General features: G+C 38.6%; 1 protein-coding gene across 1 annotated transcript in view; it reads right to left on the reverse strand.

Annotated features, from left to right (window-relative positions):
• Positions 1-19,102, reverse strand: part of GYG2 (glycogenin 2) — a 20,402-nt gene continuing 1,300 nt past the window's right edge. The window contains exons 2-9 of the mRNA XM_052664718.1: positions 13,780-13,921; positions 11,591-11,765; positions 10,173-10,335; positions 9,526-9,652; positions 8,389-8,611; positions 6,824-6,964; positions 5,031-5,141; positions 1-3,411 (exon numbers count right to left, since the gene is read on the reverse strand). Of these exons, the coding sequence (XP_052520678.1) occupies positions 3,250-3,411; positions 5,031-5,141; positions 6,824-6,964; positions 8,389-8,611; positions 9,526-9,652; positions 10,173-10,335; positions 11,591-11,765; positions 13,780-13,921 (1,244 nt within the window). The 3' untranslated portion in view covers positions 1-3,249. The remainder of the gene's footprint in view (positions 3,412-5,030; positions 5,142-6,823; positions 6,965-8,388; positions 8,612-9,525; positions 9,653-10,172; positions 10,336-11,590; positions 11,766-13,779; positions 13,922-19,102) is intronic.

A 19,102-nucleotide genomic window follows, 5' to 3' on the forward strand; every position in this document is an offset into this window, starting at 1 on the left:
CAGAAGAAGAGAGAATAAGCATATTTCGATTTTAACTCAACCTGTTTACTTTAAGTCTTCCACGCTATACCACATCAGAGTTTGGCCTTTCAAAGCCCTTACTGCTACTTCTTGGGTCATCAGGGCCTGGAAAAATTCTTCTTTAGGAACCAGTGGCAGTGCCAGAAAGTTTGTTTTTCTTAAATTACTTTACCTAGAAATACCTGAGGCTACCCACAATTTAATGTGTAAGAAATTTTGGGTGAGGTTTACTTTGAACGTGATTTCCAAGTCATGTTTTGACTGCCATGATCCACAGAGTTTGTAATGTGCTGCCTGTAACACTCTCCAAACCTGCTTGTGGCCCCACAGTTGTAAAATGATGTCCACAAAGATCAAAGGAAGCTGCTCAAAGTACAGCACATGCAAATTCTGGATAAACTTAAAAGTTTGTCCTTTCTCACTCTCTGGAGGCATTACAGTGCAAGAATCCACTAAGATACAACATTATTTGTAAATGATTTCTTGAATGAAGAAATGCACAAAAGCTTGGGCAAAATTTTTAAGCACAGTTATATTTTTCTGGGAAACTGCAACTCAACTACTTTGGTACTTACTCAAGAAAGATTGTAATGCTTCTGTTACATATGTCTGTAGAATTGTAATCTGCATCTCCTATTTCTCCTCAGATGGTGGTACAAATGTCTGACAAGCAATTCAATAAAATGAAAAAAAAATCCAAACCATTAAGGTAACCAATCAGTCACAAATAGCACGCCCTGGCACAATATAATCTGTAACCATGCATCATTCGATGAGCACAACTTCATACGACCTTTCCATTTCCACTTCTACTTTATTTCCATGACATTATTCTGCTACATTTCTTTGCAAAACATTGCATAATCCACACACGGTACCATTCTACATCTTAACACTTTCCACTGCGTTCCATAACAGCTCCTTTTACTACAGTCATATGTCTACTTTAAAACTTTTCAATTATAGATTTTACGTTAGTAATTTTTTCCCATAATCTATATTAATGTATGCAGTAAGATCTAGTAGTTATTGCAGAATTACAGCTGCATGAAACATGAGTTCACATGGTCACCTACTGTTGTATACAGTTTTCAGGAACTGTTTGAATTGTACTAGCAATAATTCTTAGAAAATGGAAGACTTCCTCAGAAGTGCACAAGTTACTGCAATAAGAAATAATTAACAGATCAAATGCCACTACACTGCAGCTAGTATAATCTCCATGTAGTGCTGCACTGGGACACTCAAAACAAAATGCAGAAAGTGCCTGCCTTTATACTTTCACATAAAGGTTGCCTGCCAACAGAAAGCAATTTATCATAGGTCCTCTTATGATTAATGGAGAAATTTATATGAATCATCTTCTGGACATCTTTCTCTTCAACTTCAGTGACTTTAAACACCTAACTTCAACTAGAAGACCAACTTCAAGAGACCAACCAAAGAGAGAGACCCACAGTTCCCACCTTAGGAGTACTCAGAATAAATGAGAAATAAAGAATTTGACAAATGAGAAATAGCCCCAGAAGTAAAAGTGATGACACTATTTTTAACAGTGGTATATAACTCTAAAAAACTCAGATCACTATTCTGCCTTCGAGTGACCTTCTGACTCTTTTGCTCCTTTCCTAATTTGTGCAAGTTATTTCTCTTCTTTTCAACTTTTTTTCGATGGAGAAAGAAAAAAATTCTCTCTCCTACCCCATCTTTTTCTTCATTAACATTTACAGCAATAGATATTCGGATTAATTTTTTCACTCAGAGGGTGGTGACACACTGGAACAGGTCAAGGATGCTGTGGATGTCCCACCCCTGGAGACATTGAAGGCCAGGCTGGATGTGGCTCTGGGCAGCCTGGTCTGGTGGTTGGCGACCCTGCACATAGCAGGGGGGCTGAAACTAGGTGATCATTGTGGTCCTTTTCAACCCAGGCCATTCTGTGATTCTGTGATGCTTAACATTACACGACTGGCTGTTGAACAGAATTCCCAAGTTATTTCATTTGATTATCCATACCAAGATTGGTGACAAATCAAGGCTGGAATACACTTCAGATCCTAGATCAGCACTGCAGAATTCTCATTTGAAGACTTAGCAGCATTATGCATAACTGTATCAAATCTGTTACCACATTAGCATGTCTATCAAGCTTCTTTCTTTCAAAGTGTTTCTTTCTTGTTGTTCGTTAAAAAAAACCTGCCAAGACCACTCGTATTTGAAGACTCAAAATTCATAAAGCAATCCTGCTAAGTACACTTAAATATAAGGGAGTCTCATCAATAGATTTATCTGAAACTACACTCTGATTTTTTAGTTTCCACACACAGCTATTGTTTAAAAGATCTTCAGAGCCTGTTTACTAAAACAAGGACTAACTATGTCAGTTGCACTCAAACTGGAGCAACCATATTGAATGAGAAGAATGCCTTTGTCAACTGCAGTCAGAGTACTGTAAACAGTATAAAGCACCAGAAAAGTTTACACCACAGTGTCAGTCAGCATTTCTTTCTCTATGCAACACTGAATACGGAAGTAAAAACTAACATATATTTTAAAAAAAAAACAAACACACACGAAGGGCATCCTTTAGCAACAATATAAAAGATTAGTACACATTTTCAGTCTGTCTTAAGACTACCTTAAGACATCTTTTCATCACATTGCTGCTTGAGCAGTTTCCATATAAAACAGTAAGAGTATCCAGTAGCGACCTCAAAGTCCTGATTTACTCTTTACCTAATTATACTTAAATGAAAAGGTTTTGTCACAGACTTATATGAGGCCAGAATTTCATCTTACTTTTCTCTCACATTGATGTCTACACCATGGTTGCCCTTGGAATCATTAACTTTGTTTCAAGAAGTTTTAATTTAAGAAGTTTTTGCAGTCTCTCGTTAAGAGGTAAGAGTATGTAAAATAAACTCAACTCTCAATACACTTCACTTACAACTGTTCCCGTGCAGTACTTATGCAGAACAGTGGGGAAAAGTGATAAATATGAGAGTTTCATACTCAGAAAATATCATTCATTGTATGTCAGAAGGCACTATGAGAGAACAATAAAGTTGAGGCACACATAACCATTAAAAAAAAAAAAAGAAACAACAAAACAAGAGTCTATCTCTGTTAGTCTTCCATCAGCTTTGGTGTCAAATGAACTATGAAGATATCCAAATATTCAAGGTTCTATTTACAGAAGAAACATCATAATAGTCATTACAGTTCATCTTAGAGTAAAAATGTGTCCAACTTCTTTTTGATATGTTCAAAAGCATCTTTTCCCATATAGTCCATACGCCCTTCCTCCCATTTTCTCCGTTCATCTTCTGGATTTGGTTCTTCACGTTTGAGGTGAATAGAGAGCTCTGAAACAGAAGATGCAATCTCATTCTGTGGGAAGAACAGTAGGAAAGCAGTCACTTGATTGTTTTCACTTCAGTGCTGTGAAATTAAACCTTAAAAATCAAAATTTCTGCTTTATAAAGTGCCAGTTAAAAGAAGCAAGCAAGCAAAAACAAAAAAAAAACCACCAAACCAGTGATCTCATTTTCCCAATTCTTCTATGCTTCTAACTAATCGCTTTAGCATCTTTGAACATACAAAGTATTTATCTTACCTATCTGAAGTCAAAGCCTGGCACTCAGCAACAATACAATGAGAATTGAGCATTGTCTTCAACAGACTTCCATTGGAGTGTAAGTTCCCGTATTTTTTGATCGTGTATTTTAGTTGAACTCCAGTGAGGTTGTACTATTTATCACATGAGCCACATTAGCTCAAGTAAATTAATTAATTCTAAGATTGACATTATTTGTTAGAATGGTAACTAATAAATGTTGAATGACACTCCAAAATTCTGTACCATGGTTCAAGATGATAGGTGCACAAATGCATAATATATTAGTAATTATTTCAACCAAATGAAAACTATGTCCAGAACTGATCAATTATGAAGCTTAAACTGCCTAAATGCCCAGCAATATCCATTATATGCAAGGCCTGTGCCAATTTGGGGTGCAGGCCTTGCATAAGGCTGGTACTCAAAAACTAAACATATTTTGCTCTCTAAACATGATGCTAAGAATTTAGACAATCACATCCTTCCTATGTATCCTTGCTTGGGATCCAGTCTGTACATGACTTGAAAGATGGATAAACACTCTGAAGAGCATGTTTCTACTGTATATGTGTGAATGTGTGTGCATGTATCTATATACACATTATTAGTTCTTAGGGTATGTAAATACATAACTGCAAAAATGCAGTAAGATACCTTTTTTTTCTTTTTTTTTTTTTTCTTTTCGACCTGTAGCAAGGATTATCAACAGCCTTGGATGCTATTAACAGAACAGTAATCATCACATTTTCATAAATTAATTTTAGCTAGGGCCTAAACACCCCTGACCATAGAAGAGCTACCCTTTCACCTGTCAAGTTGTTTCTTAGCTTTTAAGACTTTCACCATAGCACTTAATATTTTCCTCAGTAGCAAAATATGTTGTGCACCTTAAAAGATTCAGTTCCTGGACACCCTGTGACCCCATTAATGCCAAGTTTGGCATTAAGTGGTTTCATACTGCCCAAGTATGACATACTGCCCAAAAAAACACAGTGCATGATCACAAAGCACAGCCAAGCAGCTTAGGCTCCATGTCTGACTCACAATACATCATCTCCCCCCCCCCCCAGAAAAAGAAACAAAAAACCACCCACACACCATAAAATAAAACAAACAAAACAATCTGCTTGTTAAACATTGCTGTTACGTTACTGCACAGCTAAAATTAATAGCACACATTTTTATACATTTAAAACCCAGAAGTAAAATGAGCTGAATGGAATGTACGCCAGTATAAGAAGAAGAGGTTAATAAATTAATTATGTTGCTCAAAGATTTAAGAATTTATTGGTATGCTGTATCAGTTAGTCACTGTTTCCTAGAATGATGCTGGCAACAGCAACATGCATGCAATTAGCAATAGAAGTATAATCCAGAAAGCTACATGTACCAGCTCGGAGGTTTCCTGAAATGCAGGATGAGAAGCAAGTTGCTTGGAAGGTCTGTCAGGTTCAGAGAGATGAATGCTGGAACCATGCTGTTGAGTTTCATATACAGGTTGCTAGAATACAACCAATGAGTTTTTATTAGGAAAACTTTTTTCCCCTCTCCAGTTTCCTTATAATGAGAAAGCACACAAGACAAAATGACCTCAGTCTTGGAATTTGAGAAAGCAGAGGGCAGGAGTACAATGTGACCAAGGACAAAATTCATCTCACGTAGCTTTAGCTATCAAAATGGCACTGAATCTAAGCTTCTACTATAATCAGTCTAGGATAAGTATCTCCAGAGAGCAGCTCATCTCATCTTTAAAATAGTTGCAAGACTGTCTGGCATTCTTCAGGGATTACAGGAACAGCTTGGAAAACTAGCTCACAGTAGATGCCTACCATTCACAAGGCCAAATTTAAATAGAAAAAAAACAAACAACAACAAAAAAAAAAAACAACCAATTTCAGGATTCTAGATTGCTCTGTAACTTGAGCTTTGTAAGCATAAAACAAGAACAGTACGTTGTGCTCTGTAACAAAATCAAAATGGGCTGCCCAAAAAATACTACCCCAAATATTTGCCTTTGCTAGATGTCAAAATAAACAAGTAGACAGCCCCCATTCTGAAGTCTTTTCAGTCAGAAGCAAAACAGTCTACACAAGACTACTGAAGCTATGCAACAGTCAGATGATGGTGTTCCTCAGAGCAGAATCTTTCTATTCATTTCAAATTAATACAATCTTCTGATAAACCAATCCTGCTTTACTTTTTTAATTACAGTGCAGTATGTTTAAATGTGCATGACAGTACTTTAAATGAACATGTATTTATTTTTACCCCAAGTAGCATCTTAAAAACGTTTCCTTATTTGACTTGAGTACTTCCAACAGACAGATGCATCAGGCACACAAGATTAAAATTATTAGCAAATGATATTTGAACTGTAGGGCTGGAACGTTTATAGTTTTCCTTCAGCCTCTTTTCACTCAGGCTGGAAAAGAAGGGAGCAGAGCATGGAGTTATGGAGTAACTACAATCTGAAGTGCAGAAACGCTGGATATAATAAAACATTTATCTTTCTAGAGAATGGCCCACAAATCAAAGCAGCAGATGACATGATGCCACTGATTTTTTTTTTTTTTTCCCTCTCAGTTTTACCTTGCTATGTCGTGGCTCATCATACAAACAACTTACACCTCAGAAATATTGTTCTGTTATCTCCAATTAAATTCCTGCACAAAATAAGGAGCATCATTGCAACAGAAATACCCAAATACATGAAGAGTGACAAAAGAACAAGAACCAGTGCAGTGATCATTAGGGATTTCCTTCAAAGATATTCCTTGCTGCCCAAATCAGAGAAATCTGGGGAACACTTTTCAGAGTCAATGCTTCTGAGGAAGAAAAAAAAAAAAAAAGGGGGGGGGGGGGGGGGGAATATTCTAGCTTTAGATATATTCATTTACAGGACTGTGAATATTCAAAAGATTGACTGGTTAATGGAATTTCTTTTTAGTAAGTTTTATTAAGTACCGACCCATTTTCAATATGGAGCTTCTTGGTAAGATTCAGTGCAAACTCAACCTCTGGATATGACCAGCAGACATGACTAAAACCTAAAGCAAATAAATGTTCTTCAGACTATTTCTGATGATAGCAAGAAAATTCTAACACACACACACAAAAAACCCAACTTACTTCAGTATATCATTTTACTTTGTTACTTAATACAGGAATAAACAGCATACTTACAGCTTTGAAACCGAGTTCCTCAGAGGAACATGCCGTGGGATCTGCTTCATATGCCTGCTCTGGAAATACAGGCATTTGCAGAGAATTGGCCACAGAAGGATCAACTTTTTTCAGTGTAATTTCAACTCCACTGAAAGTATGCTAGCAAAAACAAGAGCAACCCATCAGTGAAATAAAATTCTGCAGGAAATCACTATCTGACTTAGAACAGATTCATTTCCTTGTGTGGTTTTCAACTTTGAAGTTAATACATTTAAAAAAAATTGTGGTCACAGATTCAGAGCATATTTCAATTTAGATTTATTAACTGAAGATTACGCTGCCATCATCAGGGGGGTAAATCCAGCAGATATTTCTATCTTCATGCTACCCTAGCTGAAATATTTATTCACTGCCCAATTAAAAAAAATAATAAAATAATGGAGCACATTAAATACAAGATCAAAACCCACCCACTCATTCCTCTGCCTTCCAATCTCTCATCAGGTTTATAAACCAAATTCCTTTCCAGAGCTTTGATGGTAATTGTCCAACTAATTTTATGGGACTGTGCAATTTGTTCAATGTAGTTAATATTCAACAAACACAAAGAAGATATTTATATATGCATAAAAGTGACCTAAATTGTCTCATCTGATACCAAATTAAGAATTGCATCCTGCTTCTACTTACTAGTTTATAATGTAGGTTTCCAAGAAAGTATTTATCAACAGCTTTTTATTCAATTCATGAAAACCATACATTGTTGCACTTCCTTTGATGAAAATGGTGTAATGGTGTAACTTACTCAATACAATATAACCTTGAAAAGGGACCTCTTGAGCTCAGAAATGCTGTTGTGTAGACCACTCATTTGCCTCGAGGGGATTGTCACAACATTTCCATGGCAATTGCTGTTGTGAGCTGAGAAACGTTCAGAAGGCTGCCATAATATAGAGACTGTGTAGTAGGTACTGACTTGTATGTGTATGTATGTGTGTGTGAGAGAGAGAGGGAGCAAGAAAAAATATCTAATGAAAGATCTATCTGACCTACTAATGTAGCTGAACTAACGGAATGTAAAGAGAACAGTAAATGCTTGATGACATGCAACTCATATAATACCCTAAATGAAATTTAACAGTGACTTTTCAAATCCAGTTTGTTACGATGCTTATAAAGTAAAAGATAACATAGGTCTGAAAATGTAAGTTTTACTCTAGTTCAAGGCCTAGTTTGAGGTATAAACCATGTTAGCTTCAGAAAGTCAGAAGTCTGTTTCACAGTCAGATGATTACCTTTTCTGCCTACCTTGCACTGTATTTTGTGTTTAATTTGCAGAATGCATATATGTATACTTCCATATAAACTCCTCATCAGTTAAGAAAGGGAGTGGAAAAAAATTAGTAAAGCTACAAGTGCCAGACATCTTTCTTAAACTGTTAGTTTAGCAGAGATGGCTTTTAGAGGAACCTATTACCAATTCACACGCATGTTTTCCCACATAATTATTTCCTCTGGCAAACATGATTTTCAGAACTTTTGCTGTGATTCCAGTATATGCCCACAAACTCCTTGATAGTTACCTTCCATTCCTCAGATTCTGATTCTTCCATCTTTTGAAATTTTTCTAACAACGGCAATATACTGGCACTGTATATGTTCCACCAGAGGGCAAGAAATGACAGCTGATGGAAGGATCCAGAAGTGGTGCCATCTTGCATAACTCTCTTTGTTTGAAGGTTGTATTTGTAGTTCCAGGGCTTTGTTGCTCCCAAGAAGTGAACAACTTTGGTATCTCTACCAAAACTGTAGGAATTAAACATACAAAACCATACATTAAAGATGATTTTTTAGCTAAAGTAATACACTTACTCTCACCGGTGTGGTGAGAGTACTTTGCAACAAAAATACATTTAATCTAAAATATGGTATCTCATGTGGTACGCAGTAAAAGAAAAGGCTAACATTGCCATTACTTCTAGCTACTAATTCTAGTGGAAAAGTTCCTGAAGGAAACTGAATGTTGTCCTGATTCCAGTTTTGTCGCACGCTTTGCTCACAACTGAATGAAAACCACTTCAAACACCAAATCAACAGAATTGGTTAGTACTGATGCCATTTTGAAAATGACTAAAAAGTACATCCCCCTCACCTCACCCCCCACTGCATGTTTTGTGCAACTGTAAAAGTAATTCATGGCACACACTAAATCTCAAAAACCACTCACTTTTTGCCAGAAAAGTTTCTCTAACCAAACTAACTGATGTAATATAATTACCAGCACAAATTTTGTTCCAAGGAAGAACATAATAAAAGGTTCTCCGAATAAATAGAGTGAAAAACCCCAACAATTTCCCACAGAACTGAGTGGAAAGGAAAAAAAAAAAAAAAAAGGGGGTGGGGGAGAATAACTTTCCAAGTTATTGGAACCTGATGTTAAAGTAATCTTCATACTTTCAAATTAGAGAAAAGTTTCTCTGAAGCAGAATATGAGACATAGTAGCTCACTTTGGGACTTTCTATCTGTCCAGATGCAATAAATTTTCATATTGTTTTTAAGTTTTTAAACCCATGATTTTTATACAATGTACTATTTCTTATTACTGAGATTCAGATCAATGGAATACGCCATAATTATTCATTCTCTCTCTTTTACAGTAGATGATTTATTATTAGCAAGCTACAAAGATTTACAATCAGTCAAAAGTGTCACTACTTACTGATGGAAAGCAGGAACGTAGGTGTATACTGCACTACTGCTTAAGTTATAGATGAATGGTAAGTGTTTGCCAATATCTGCTGTTGCCCAGTTGCTGAAGAAGCTATTCAACAAGCCTTGATCACCCCCTACAGAATATATAAAATAGTATTACCATAATGTATAATTATATTTGAATTTATGTCAAAATGTCATGTACAAGGATGCAAATTACACTGGGGCATTCATGGGAGTGCAACTTGGACTTCACAGTATGGCCAGATGAGCAGGTGCAAGTAATACCTGATCCACTTCAATGCAATTTCAGTTTAAGTGGAGTCCTACTATAACTTATGAAGAAGTAAGAAGGGGTTTTTGTCTCCCTCAGAGCAGATCAGCTGTATTTCTTTATCCTAAAAGACAGCAAAATTAAAACTTACTGAGCAGACTCTCTTCGTTGTACTTTTCTGGGAAGTGCAGCCTGCAATAATTCAATGAGTCTTAAATACTGTGTAAGACGAAAAGATCTGCACTATAAATTTTTGTAGGGGCTCAATTACTTAAAGCCCAGAGAACTCCTGCCTTCCTCTGTTCTGTCAGACTGCATGGAAGTTATGGAGGAAATGGCTCAAAAAAACTGAATCTCGTTTCTTGCATTTCATCTCTTACCATCAAAGCTGCCATGTTCAGCAGCAAACTGGAGCAGCAAGTTGTAAGTTTTTAAAGAAGGTCGGAAGACAAATACACCACTATTAAAGCAGTCAGGCCAGCCAGAATCAGGAGCTGCTGAAAACTCTTCTCGATCAAACAATTCATCAACATTGCAAAGCACCTTGGAGAATGTAGGAGAAAAGGTAAATTGTTACAAAAGGTGTTTTTCTGGAACATGAGTAGCTACATCATTACTACCAAATTCAATTCTTAGTTTCACCAAGCTTGCAGAACATGAAAGCAGGCAAACATGCCAAGGTTCATAACTTTTTTTAATGTAATTAAGTAACTTTAACTGTGGTTCTCCTTGAATTCTCTGACAGAAGTGCAAATCCCATGAAATTATTTCATGAGTGTCAGAGATCCTTCAAAAGGTCAAAAGGTTCCCTTAAATATCCTATCGTGAAAGCTTCCTTATTTCTAAGCTCACTTTCTCAAAGTCCATTATTCTCAGTATCCACAACAAAGCCAAGAATCCAAGTAATTTGATTTAGCAGCAGACTGGCTAAAGACTAAAACAGAACAACTGTCTCTTGTAACTGTTTTTCTAAAGTAAGTTAAGCTCAGAGTCTTGCTTTGGGTTGGTTTTAGAGCTTCACAATGAAACAGGAAAAATCAATCAGATTGAGCCAGATCACTTATAAAATCAGTGGAAAGATGACTGTGCAGCCACTAGAAGTCTGTACCCCACTCATAATGACTATAAATGGAGACGCTAAAAAATAGGAGGGTAAATCTTAGAAGAAAGATCATCTCATTGACTTAAAGAAAACAAAAAAACCAGGACAAACAAACAAACAAACACCACAACCAAGTACTTGCCTTTTTCAATTTTAAATCATAAACTCTTCCCCTCGCTCTCTGAGAGGAATAATTTGGTTTCTAATATAAATATAATCCTATTAAATCAAAACGCATCCCACTCTCTCAGAATGAAACTCTTAACTGCTGCAGAGAAAGGTTGACATGACTGTCCTTGTCAAAATTACAGCTTGTTTTTTTTTTAATCTCCATACATCAGATAATGTTTTGTTTTCCTCTCCTTTTTATAACTTGCCAGCCTTCCTGACCAGAGTAATTCCAAGCAGAATTTGACAGAGAACTATTTTCAACATCTGTCAGAAGCCAATTTGCATACAATGTGTTCATGGTATCTTTCGAGGACAGTCTGGAAGCTACTCTTGAAACAGGATCCACTTCTCTGCAGGCAGCCAAGCTGTCAGTCAAAATATCCAGCTGGAGCCTCTGCAGCCTTCTGACCCCCAGCAAATACAGTCACTTGCTAGGCCATTGGGCTGCCAGATGAGGAAGCACACACTCAAAGCATGTCTAAGACAGACACAAACCACAGCACAGCTCTGGGGAGCACTACTCACCAAGGTATCTGCATCCATGAAGACACATTTGCTATAATGAGTAAGAGTCCAGCAGTGAAGTTTAGTGAAGGTTACACCCAGTTCTGGCCTCTGCAACAGAGCCAAACGGACCGAGTCAGCACTGTCAAGTGCATCCACCTCAGTGACTTCATCAAACACGCTGCGCAGGACAGACCTACCAGAGCAAACAGTGGAGAGAAAGAAGGGAACTTATTGAGGTTCACCACTTTTTTCATAAAAACACTGACACAGCTTTTATTGTGACAGTAACAAAGGTTAGACTGATGCTTAGAATAACACCGGGCTGTAAGCCACTGCTTCTTTCAGTAAGGGGCCAACCCATCTCAAAACTTAAAGGTACTGTACAGAGGAGAAATCAACCCACACCTTAATTACTTAGTCTCCTATAGAAACACTGACAGAAATTAAAGGAGCTTTCATTTCTTCACAATTGTGACAGCACCATACCATACATACCGTACCATCTCTACATCGTACAGGACGTGGCAGGTACTGTCTCTTTGCACCTGTTGTGCCAGAGCAAAAACGGCCTTTAAAATAGACAGCACATACTTGCACAGAGAAAAGAAGTCTTCTTAGAATCACAGAATGGCCAGGGTTGGAAGGAACCTCAAGGATCATGAATCTCCAACCCCCCTGCCACATGCAGGGCCACAAACATCCCCATTTAATACTAGACCAGGTTGTTCAGAGCCCCATCCAACCTGGCCTTGAACACCTCCAGGGATGGGGCATCCACAGCCTCTCTGGGCAGCCTGTTCCAGCACCTCACCACTCTCTCTGTAAAGAATTTCTCCCTGACACCCAACCTAAATCTTCCCTCCCTCAACTTAAAACCATTTCCCCTTGTCCTGCAGTTATCTACCCTTTCAAAGAGCTGATTCCCCTCCTGTTTGTAGGCTCCCTTTAGGTATTGAAAGGCTGCAATGAGGTCACCCCACAGCCTTCTTTTCTCCAGGCTGAACAAGCCCAGCTCCCTCAGCCTGTCTTCACAGGGGAGGTGCTCCAGTCCCTTGAAGTCTAATTTGAGATTATTTGTAGTAGTGAGCATCTCTTCCACACAAATTTAATAGAGGATATCAAAGGAGATAATATTCCCACAAGGTACAAGAAGAAAAAGCTTTTAAACACAGTTTATTTATATTACACTATCAAATACAAACTCCTAGCTGTCACTCAAACACAGAAGAAGAAAAGCCTGTGCTTATTATCTAGATTTCAAAGTCACTACATTTTGCTTGACTGATATATGAGGGGCAGAAGTTAACTGTGAAAGTATTAAATATAGATACAGAAGGTTAGTTCAGAGACAAACGTTTTCAAGTGCTAACCTTGCCTAAAAAAAAAAAAAAAAAAAGCTTTTCCCCCCCATAAAAAGAGGAAAGAGGGAAAAAAAAAAGAAGAGAAAAAGAAAATAGACTTCTATTAGGAAGACTACATCATTCTGACAAAGCTCATACTTCAAGAAAAACAAAAAAAAAAAAAAAAAAAAAGGAAAATATGTTTCTTGAGACAGATGTATTGTTAACAATTTTGCACAGCATATAGAAGCTGGGAGCTTGCACACTTCCTAATCCACAGCAGAACTAAGAGCACAAGCAATTACAGCATGTCATCTTCTTTTTAATTAAAAAAACTCAGTTCTCCAAATATCAGGGCTAAAGTTCAACTGATCTAATTGAGATTTCTGTACACACAATTCTGCCATGCTTGTAGAATTACAATGATTTTTAAAAAGAGGGAGAAGGGTATTTCTCATCATCACGCGGAAGACATCTGAAGTTGAGCCACTGATGTCTTGGAGAGTTCTAATGTCGTGGCTGGTAGATATCTTGCTCTTTCTAAATGAGAAGCAATTAGAGAAGGAAAAAGAAGAAAAAAAAAAAAGCAAGACAGTAAAACTCTAGTTTTTTATAAATTTTCAGTTGGTGCTCCCAATTATGGGCTCAAGTATCAGCTTCCATCCACAAGCTCTACTTTTGCAAGTAAATACTTATTAGGCACACAGCCTTACCCTGGATGTGATTTGGGACTCCCCTCAGAAACCATTAGCCATTAGGGAATTTCTACTCATAACGTTGTGAAATCCTAAGGAAACCCATTTAAATCTTTTATGTTATTGTTTATTTTCCCACATTGTGAGCTTTCAAAAGGACACAAATTCTTACCTCATTCCACTGGAGACCTCTGGTGTGATCAGTACTGCTAGTTTTCTAGATGTTGTATGGTTCCTCAATGACTGTCCAAGAACCAGAGCTCCTTGGCAATACACATCATCAGTAGCAAGAGTCACAAAGGCCTGATCCGTTACTGTGAATAAAAATTTAGAAGAGTCACTTTACAGATTTAACGTAAGCTCTTTTGGCAGGTTCCTACTATCTCCCTCCTCCAGCTAGCCATTAGGCTACAGCTTATAACAACCTGCAGCTCCTGTGATAAGCCTCTCTCTTTTCCAAACTCCCCCAAAGGACAAAACTGAATAGAAAAATCCAGTAAATATGATTGCAGAATCTATGCCTCTGGATGTTGTTATTTTTTGTGTCATTCGCATAATATCATGAAGTTTTCAGAGTAGCTTTAAACAAGTAACTCCCTAAGTCACATCTGCCTAAACTTACTGGCAATTTGAAAGAGCTGATCTATAAGTGTTTAGACTGTACATTTATTTCACATAATATGTAACACAACTGATTATTTTTTCCTTTCTGTTTATACAGTGCCAAAAGCTAAGGGAAAAAAACACAGGATGTAAAGTAGTGAGCAGAAATATCCTTCTTTCCATGACCTCACTGAATAAACATTTAGGAACATTTTTGCTTTGTCCAATTTGTAATGGAGTACCTGGCTGAACAACTGGTATCTACCAACATGCATGGAGAAAGTGATGTTAGGATTGGCATCCGTTACCAAAGGCTAAGGATCCTTAGCTTAAGTAACTTAAAAAAGAAAAAAAAAAAAAAAGTAAAAAAAAAAAAGTTCTTCGGAATCAGTAAACGTTTGGAAGAAAAGAGTCACTCTAAATAAAGAAGGAAAACTACACTGTAGCACGACATCAGATACAGTGTGTTCTGTAGGGATACCAGGCATCTGGCAGTACCACTACCTTCTGCTCTTCAGTTCTGTCCTCCAACAGAGCCACCCTTACTGTATTTCTGAGGTGAGCTACTCAACTCACAACTCAAACGTTGTGAGGTGAACGGCATCTCTCAGAGATGAAGGAATAGCTCAGCTGCAAAATTAACCAGAACTAAGCAATGGGGTCACACAGGATGAGGGGAATTCCAGTGAGTTCAACAGAGCTTCCGTGTTTGTGTTGAGTTACTTATAGAAAACCACCACCACTTCAAGGGACACACAGTGATACTAAATTATTATATAACAACACCAAAACACCATGTCACTCAGTTTCCAGGCTCTATGAGAGACGCTGTGAAAGAATCTCACAGAACCAGTGGCAGAGAGCCCAGTGAATGACCTCATGACTGCCTCAGAAACAGGCTGCCAAAATAAGAGAGTTGAAACCTCTAACATAATATAACATAACATTAAGGTATGCAATTAAGTATGCTTGGTGCCTGTGATAAACCCTTGGATACTAAGCATTTCCATTTTCCACATCATCCATATCCAGAAGGAAACACAGACCTGCTGGCATGCTGACCTCTCCCTCTGCTTCTTTTCTGCCACTCACTCATCTCCAGCCAGACCCTGAACTCGGCACTACAGTTTTATACTACCACATGTCCCTGTGACTCGGGACAATCTCAGTAACACAGAATCATAGGAGTCTGAAGAGACCTCTGGAGATTATCTGGTCCAACTCCTAGCTAAAGCAGGTTATGAATAGCAGGTTGCAAAGGAAAGCGTCCAGGTGGGTCATGAATACCTCCAGAGAAAGACTCCACAGCCTCTCGGGCAGCCTGTTCCACTGCTCTGTCACCCTCGCAGTAAAGGTCTTCCTTATGTTCGTACAGAAATTCCTATGTTCCAGTTTGTGTTAATTGCCTGTTGTTCTGTTACTGGGCACTGCTGAAAAGAGCCTGGTCCCATCCATTTGCCTCCTGCACTTTAGATATTTACAAGCATTCATAAGATCATCCCTCAGCCTTCTGTTCTCCAGACTGAACAGCCCCAGGTCTCTCAGCCTTTCCACATAAAGGAGATGCCCCAGGCCCCTAATTATCTTTATAGCGCTCTGCCAGACTCTCAAGTTCCTGTCGTTCTTGAACCAAGGAGCTCAGAACTGGACACAGAACTCCAGCTGTGGCCTCACCAGGGCAGAGTAGAGAGGGAGGATCAGCTCCCTCATCCAGCTGGCCATTCTCTTTTCAAAAGTGGGAAACCTAGTCTGAACACTCAACCATTCATTAAAACAGAAAAGTTTGCAGATCTTTCAGCTAAACGAATTCCAATAACCGTTTTAATCACAATTCTGAGAAGATGCAAGTAAAGTAAAAAGGAGCCTTCGCTGTGGAAACATCTGCATCTCCCGTTAGCACAACAGCTCGAGCAAGTTGTGGAAGTTCAGAAAATGAACAGGAGGTGCTCACAGGGAGTGGTTTGTAAGGACAGTTGTTCACATTAGTTGTTCCTACAGCAGTTTTCCAAGAGATTAATCAAATACAAGCATGCATTAAAAATAAATACTGCTCCCACACACCCCCCAAAGAAGGGGGAAAAGCCACACACATACACAAATACATAAAACCCAAAGGTCACCCGAGCAATAAAATTATTCTCAAAAGGCACCGAGACTCAGCAAAGAAAGATGCTTTTGTGTTGGGCAACAAGCATCTCCAGCCAAAAATACATAAATAAATAAAAAGGTAATAAAACAACTACTGAGAGGAAGGCGGGGGGTAGGCTAGTACAGAAAGCAAACTGTGAAACCAGTAGGTGTTTAAATCTTCAGACACTATTTTAAATAACAACCATAAAACCGAGCACAAACTCCTTATTGCCTCTGCAAATTCTTTTCGCTACAGAAACCAAATATTTGCATAAATAGCCCATCCAGAACTACACAAGCTACTCAAGGAACAGTTCAGCAGGTTGGCATGGCAAGTTACACATGCTTTCCTGCTCAGTCCTTCTTGGAGCAAAGCTGTGGTCAGAACTACAAGGAAGCAAACAGCTTCTAAGAGCTCTGGCTAGTACTTACCAAGGAAAAGAAACCAATCGCCTCTTCTGAGAATCTGCTGTAGGACACATACTATGGTCCTCTTAATACAGGAAACCATTATAAAGTTAATTAAACAGGCAGTCAAACTACCGACTGAAACAAAGCAACATTAAAACATTACTGATGCAACAAGAAGCATATGCTTGCTGTTTTGAAATCATGCAGAAGTATCAGTTAAAATCAAAAGATTCTATCATTACGTCTTTTTTCATCTCATACCATGCTTTCAAGGGACAGAAGCGTTACTTGAATTTCCTTGTTTAGAATATTCCTTGAAACTGCCCCTGGAAAAATTTTATTTCTAGAAAGTCAAAACTACAGATCAGATTTTCATACCAAGCTGTGTAAGCAAACTCTTCACCTGAAATCTCCATTTAAATTAAATCAAGGGCAACGTTGCATAAAATTTAATGTACTGAGAGACTCACCACTGATTTCAAGTTGCAAAAGCAGCAATATTTGACCTATCAAGTTTGGAGGCCAGGGGCGTGGGTATTTAAAATTCATTGTGACTATACATATGCATATATATGTTTTTTTTCACTGCCAAGTGCAACTTTGCTTTCAGCTCTTTGTGCTGGATTACACCAGGCTTTCTCACAGGAAATACCTAGTGTGAACAGCATTATGTTTTCAAGCAAATTGTTTTCAAGCTGTGGAGCCCTACGGCGACTCTGTGAATTACAAGAAAAGTCTGTGTACGATCAGAAGCACATTATAACTATGTTGTATGAATGTATCAGTCTGCTCACTTCTCTTGCCTAGATTACCACGCAGCAACCTGGAGATGCAAATTTAGAAATCGCTGTTGGCACTGCAATAGTTTCTCAGAACAGGTCAGACTTTCAAGCAAATTACTTTTCCCATCTTCTCTGTGCTGCTATCAAAGCTGCAGAGTGGCCTGTAAAAATCAATCACCAAAGTTATATGAACCGCAATAGGCTGGGTGATTTTGTGTGAAACTTGTTACAGCTTTTTAGGTGACAGCACCAACTTCTTATGCTACTTACTCACAGCAGTACTTCAGACAGACCTGCCAGAGGCAATATTCTTAAACAGACCTGAAAACCAGTTCTAGGGCTGCATAAAAACCTTGGAATCCACACCAGCATGCAGATTGAGCAGTGCTCCCTTTGATGGTCAGGGTAAAAGGGAGACAGAGAATGATCAAATACCAATGAGATGTAGGAGTGACTCAGTAATAAGCACTAAATGAAACACGTACACCTACCAGCTTCAAACCAAGTTTCATAATCCAATTGACACAGCTTTGTAAACATATTTCTGTCTCCTGATAGAGAAATGTCAGATGTGCCCTAGCAGTTGCTCCTAGAGTAACAACTTCAGTTTGCCAAGTTGCCCACTCTGCAACTGCAATAACTGCAATGGGAGCCAGAGACTCATATACTACAGCTTTCCTACTAAACTACTCTAAATAACACGATGCTATCTTAAGAAGGGTACATAAAATAGCTAAACATCCCCAATAGGCTGATTATGTTTTCCGAGTGTTCTGCCTGGCAAACTAACACTGGCTCAATGTTTTCCCACATTCCTCGCTGATACTATCTGCTGTTCTCATCTTACTTTCCCCTTCTGTTGCAGCTGCCATCTGTGTAGGGCAGGCACACTACAGCCTGGGCCAGGCCTTTTTTGTGAAGGTGCATTAGACCGCAGTAATGATAAAGTAAGTCACAGAATCACAGAACCATATGGAGTGGAAGGGTCTCCAAGAGATCAAGTCTAAGCACCTGCTAAAGCAGATTCCTTACAGTAGGCTGCATGGGAAAGTGTTCAGGTAGATCTCACATCTCTGCAGAGGAGATTCCACAACCCCTCTGGGCAGCCTGTTCCAGGGTACTGTCACCTTCACTGTAAATAAGTTTTCTTCATGTTTGTGGGAAACTTCCTATGTTCCAGTTTGTGCCCACTGCCCCTTGTTTTATTACTGCATGTGCCACTGAAGCTTGGCCCCATCCATTTGACTCTGCTCTTATATTTATACAAGTATTTATATTTATCGGTGTTGACAGGAACACTCCTCAGCCAATCTCTTCTCCAGGCTGAAAAGCCCCATTGCTCATGCAGAAACTCCAGGCCCATAGTAATCTTTGCAACCCTCCACCAGACTCTCTAGAAGTGCCCTGTCTTTCTTGAACTGAGCAGCCCAGAACTGGGCACAGCACTGCAGATGCAGTCTCACCAGGGCCAGGTAGATGTGGAGAATCACCTCCCTCGACCTGCTGGTCACGTTCTTGTTGGTCACAAGTTTCCTGACCTCTGACTTAGCATTAATCACTAGAGGGATG

Source organism: Tympanuchus pallidicinctus, unplaced genomic scaffold (genome assembly GCF_026119805.1).
Source record: "Tympanuchus pallidicinctus isolate F22 unplaced genomic scaffold, pur_lepc_1.0 scaffold6, whole genome shotgun sequence".
NCBI lineage: Eukaryota > Metazoa > Chordata > Aves > Galliformes > Phasianidae > Tympanuchus > Tympanuchus pallidicinctus.